The following is a 3,685-nucleotide window of genomic DNA, read 5'->3' on the forward strand; positions in this document are numbered from 1 at the left end:
TTCAGATGTTAAAATCCATCTCCTCATATAGCCTGACACACGTACAGTCGACTGGATTTCAGATGTTAAAATCCATTCCAAGTGTATGAATGTATAGTAACTACAGGCTTCCTGTATTGACTTGTCTCTCTGCAGTAAGTTACTGTCAATACAACCAACGTGTAAAAAAGGTCAGCCAGCCCTCAAGAAACAACATTCAAAACCCCACACACTACAATCACTCTTCACTCCCGTCATCATTGGTTGTTTCAAAAACTTTATTTATGAAACCAAATTCACATTCAAAGTGCAGCACAGGAAGGACACTTCGAACAATGTCTTGGTATTTCATATAAAAATAGAGTTTGTAACATTCAGAGCAAACAGAGTATTTAAAAAATAATAATAATAACAAGACAAGGCACAGGAAGTGTCAAGAAAGCTTCAGGAATATCTCTGTGGGTAGAATACAGACAGTAACAACCGATGATAACATTAGATAACTAGTTCAATAGGTCATCTCGTCCTCCAGCCGGCGCTCTCTCTCTCTCTGTAGGAATGAAGCCTGGGGACTCTAGAGCTCTGACTTCTAATTCTGAATTCTACTATTTTATCTTCCGAGATGTGCGCTTCCTAAAGAACCAACCTCTTCAGGACCAAATATCATGCCTTCATACTACCCGTTTATGTAAATAAAAAGGGAAAGTAAAGGGGGGTACTTAGTCAGTTGTCCAACTGAATGTATTCAACTGAAATGGTGTCTTCCGCATTTAACCCAACCCCTCTGAATCAGAGATGCGGGGGGGCTGCCTTAATCGACATCCACGTCTTCGGCGCCCCGGGAAACAGTATCAAGGCTGGGGTCAATTCCATTTAAATTCAGGAACTACAATGAAATGAATATTCTCTTCAATGCATTTCAATGAGGAAAATGTGGAATTTGGTTTACTTTCTGAATGGAATTGAAATTGAGCCTAACCCTGCTAGGTAGTCCTCCAGAACTCCCCAGTTTAACATTTAAAGACACGGTCAAAAGAAGAAGAACACAACAGTCTACATAACTGCTATTTAAATATAGGAAGAAATATAAAACAGAGACAAAAATACTGAAAAGACCATTTGAAAATGTTAAGAAAAGACCATTTGAAAATGTAAAGAAAAGACCACTTGAAAATGTAAAGAAAAGACCATTTGAAAATGTAAAGAAAAGACCACTTGAAAATGTAAAGAAAAGACCATTTGAAAATGTAAAGAAAAGGTAAAGAAAAGACCGTTTGAAAATGTAAAGAAAAGACCATTTGAAAATGTTAGAAAAGACCATTTGAAAATGTAAAGAAAAGAACGTTTGAAAATGTAAAGAAAAGACCGTTTGACAATGTAAAGAAAAGACCGTTTGAAAATGTAAAGAAAAGACCATTTGAAAATGTAAAGAAAAGACAGCAAGGTGGGTTTTCTGTGTAAACAACCGAATAGTTAGGCCTACTTACTAGTTGGTCCCCCACCCCTTCCTTCTGGACACAATAAACCCACCCCCCCATCACCACTGACTCCTTAATCAAGGTTAGGGGTCAAAGGTTAGAGAGTATTCACAGTGATCAGCCTGAGATGAACACACATTAACTGTCCAGTACTGCTTCAGTGGTGGTACAGCGGCTTGGGTTGCAGTGGAGAATAGGTTGAGTTCATGAGTCCTGAGGAACCACGTTCAGCAGCTTCTGACAGAACACGGTCAACAAGCCTGCAAGAAACCCAGCTCTACTATTACACCCTTTCATCATCATCAGTAGTAGTACTAGTAGTAGTAGTAGTAGTAGTAGTAGTAGTAGTAGCAGTACAAGTAGCAGTAGTAGCAGTACAAGTAGTACTAGCAATAGCAGTACTAGTAGTAGTAGTACTAGTACTAGTAGTAGTAGTAGCAGCACAGCAGTAGTAGGAGTAGTAGCAGTACTAGTAGTAGCAGCACTAGTAGTAGCAGTACTAGTAGTAGCAGTACTAGTAGTAGTAGTATACTAAACCTTTACTAGTAGTAGCAGTACTAGTAGTAGCAGTACTAGTAGTAGCAGTACTAGTAGTATACTAAACTATTACTAGTAGTAGTAGTACTAGTGGTAGCAGTACTAGTACTAGCAGTATTAGTACTAGTAGTATACTAAACTATTACTAGTAGTGGCAGTACTAGTAGTAGCAGTACTAGTACTAGTAGTATACTCAACTATTACTAGTAGTAGTAGTAGTAGCGGTACTAGCAGCAGCAGTACTAGTACTGGTAGTATACTAACCTATTACTAGTAGTAGTAGTACTGGTAGTGGCAGTACTAGTAGTAGCAGTACTATTACTATTAGTATACTAAACTATTACTAGTAGTAGTAGTAGTAGTAGTACTAGCAGTACTAGCAGCAGCAGTACTAGCAGCAGCAGCGGTATTAGTAGTAGTGTATTTAATTCATCTAGATGTCATCTTGATGTGTACTGTACATTAACCTTGTTAGTAGAAGTGATAGTTTAGTATCTTGATGTGTACTGTACATTAACCTTGTTAGTAGAAGTGATAGTTTAGTATCTTGATGTGTACTATACATTAACCTTGTTAGTAGAAGTGATAGTTTAGTATCTTGATGTGTACTGTACATTAACCTTGTTAGTAGAAGTGATAGTTTAGTATCTTGATGTGTACTATACATTAACCTTGTTAGTAGAAGTGATAGTTTAGTATCTTGATGTGTACTGTACACTAACCTTGTGAGTAGAAGGAATAGTTTAGTATCTTGATGTGTACTATACACTAACCTTGTTAGTAGAAGTGATAGTTTAGTATCTTGATGTGTACTGTACATTAACCTTGTTAGTAGAAGTGATAGTTTAGTATCTTGATGTGTACTATACACTAACCTTGTGAGTAGAAGGAATAGTTTAGTATATTGATGTGTACTGTACATTAACCTTGTTAGTAGAAGTGATTGTTTAGTGATTTTCTACAGGAAGTGACATCAGTGTTCAGTTACTCACTGATGCCATTGATGATCCAGCTGGGTTTCTTCTGCCACCAAACACCAAAGAAATAGACGGGTACTCCAGTGGTGATGATACCGATGCCGATGCCACACTCCACGGGCGTCTTCCAAAATGACACCACAATGAGGAAGACACACACTACCACGAAACTCACCGGGAGTAGAAGATTCACCTGGAACACACACACACAACGATGTAGGACCCACAGGAGAAACACACACAGAAACACTTATACAAACGGACACACACACACAGACAGACTTACCTTGACGGGTCGCTCCAGTTCAGGTCTCTTGTATCGCAGCCACATCATGCCGATGATCGCCATGGCGACGCAGAGCCAGTTGACGAAGCTGAAGAAGTTGATGATAGAGAAGATGTCGCTGGATAATGCGTACAGCAACGTCATTATGCACTGAGAGAGACAACATACAGCACCGTCATTATGCACTGAGAGAGACAACATACAGCAACGTCATTATGCACTGAGAGAGAGACAACATACAGCACAGTCATTATGCACTGAGAGAGACAACATACAGCACCGTCATTATGCACTGAGAGAGACAACATACAGCACCGTCACTATGCACTGAGAGAGACAACATACAGCACCGTCACTATGCACTGAGAGAGACAACATACAGCACCGTCATTATGCACTGAGAGAGACAACATACAGCACCGTCACTA

The 3,685-nt window shown here is 39.2% G+C and overlaps 1 protein-coding gene across 1 annotated transcript; it reads right to left on the bottom strand.

Moving 5' to 3' along the window:
• Positions 1-1,533: 1,533 nt before the first annotated feature.
• On the bottom strand, positions 1,534-3,423 carry LOC120037905 (large neutral amino acids transporter small subunit 1-like). The gene is made up of 3 exons (XM_038983867.1): positions 3,258-3,423; positions 2,987-3,164; positions 1,534-1,717 (listed from the first exon to the last, which is right to left on the bottom strand). Exons 1-3 carry the CDS (start codon positions 3,399-3,401, stop codon positions 1,662-1,664), a joined length of 378 nt encoding a protein of 125 aa, XP_038839795.1. The 5' UTR covers positions 3,402-3,423; the 3' UTR covers positions 1,534-1,661.
• Positions 3,424-3,685: the final 262 nt, after the last annotated feature.

The sequence above is a fragment of the Salvelinus namaycush genome, unplaced genomic scaffold, assembly GCF_016432855.1.
Source record: "Salvelinus namaycush isolate Seneca unplaced genomic scaffold, SaNama_1.0 Scaffold198, whole genome shotgun sequence".
NCBI lineage: Eukaryota > Metazoa > Chordata > Actinopteri > Salmoniformes > Salmonidae > Salvelinus > Salvelinus namaycush.

What these genes read in the sequence shown, in the direction of transcription:
- LOC120037905 (XM_038983867.1), bottom strand. Translation starts at nt 3,401, where the DNA reads ATGACGTTGCTGTACGCATTATCCAGCGACATCTTCTCTATCATCAAC. An exon ending in AACTGGAGCGACCCGTCAAG is followed by an intron (nt 3,165 to 3,257) that starts GTAAGTCTGTCT and finishes TGTGTGTTCCAG; the next exon opens with GTGAATCTTCTACTCCCGGT. An exon ending in CTGGATCATCAATGGCATCA is followed by an intron (nt 1,718 to 2,986) that starts GTGAGTAACTGA and finishes GGTTTCTTGCAG; the next exon opens with GCTTGTTGACCGTGTTCTGT.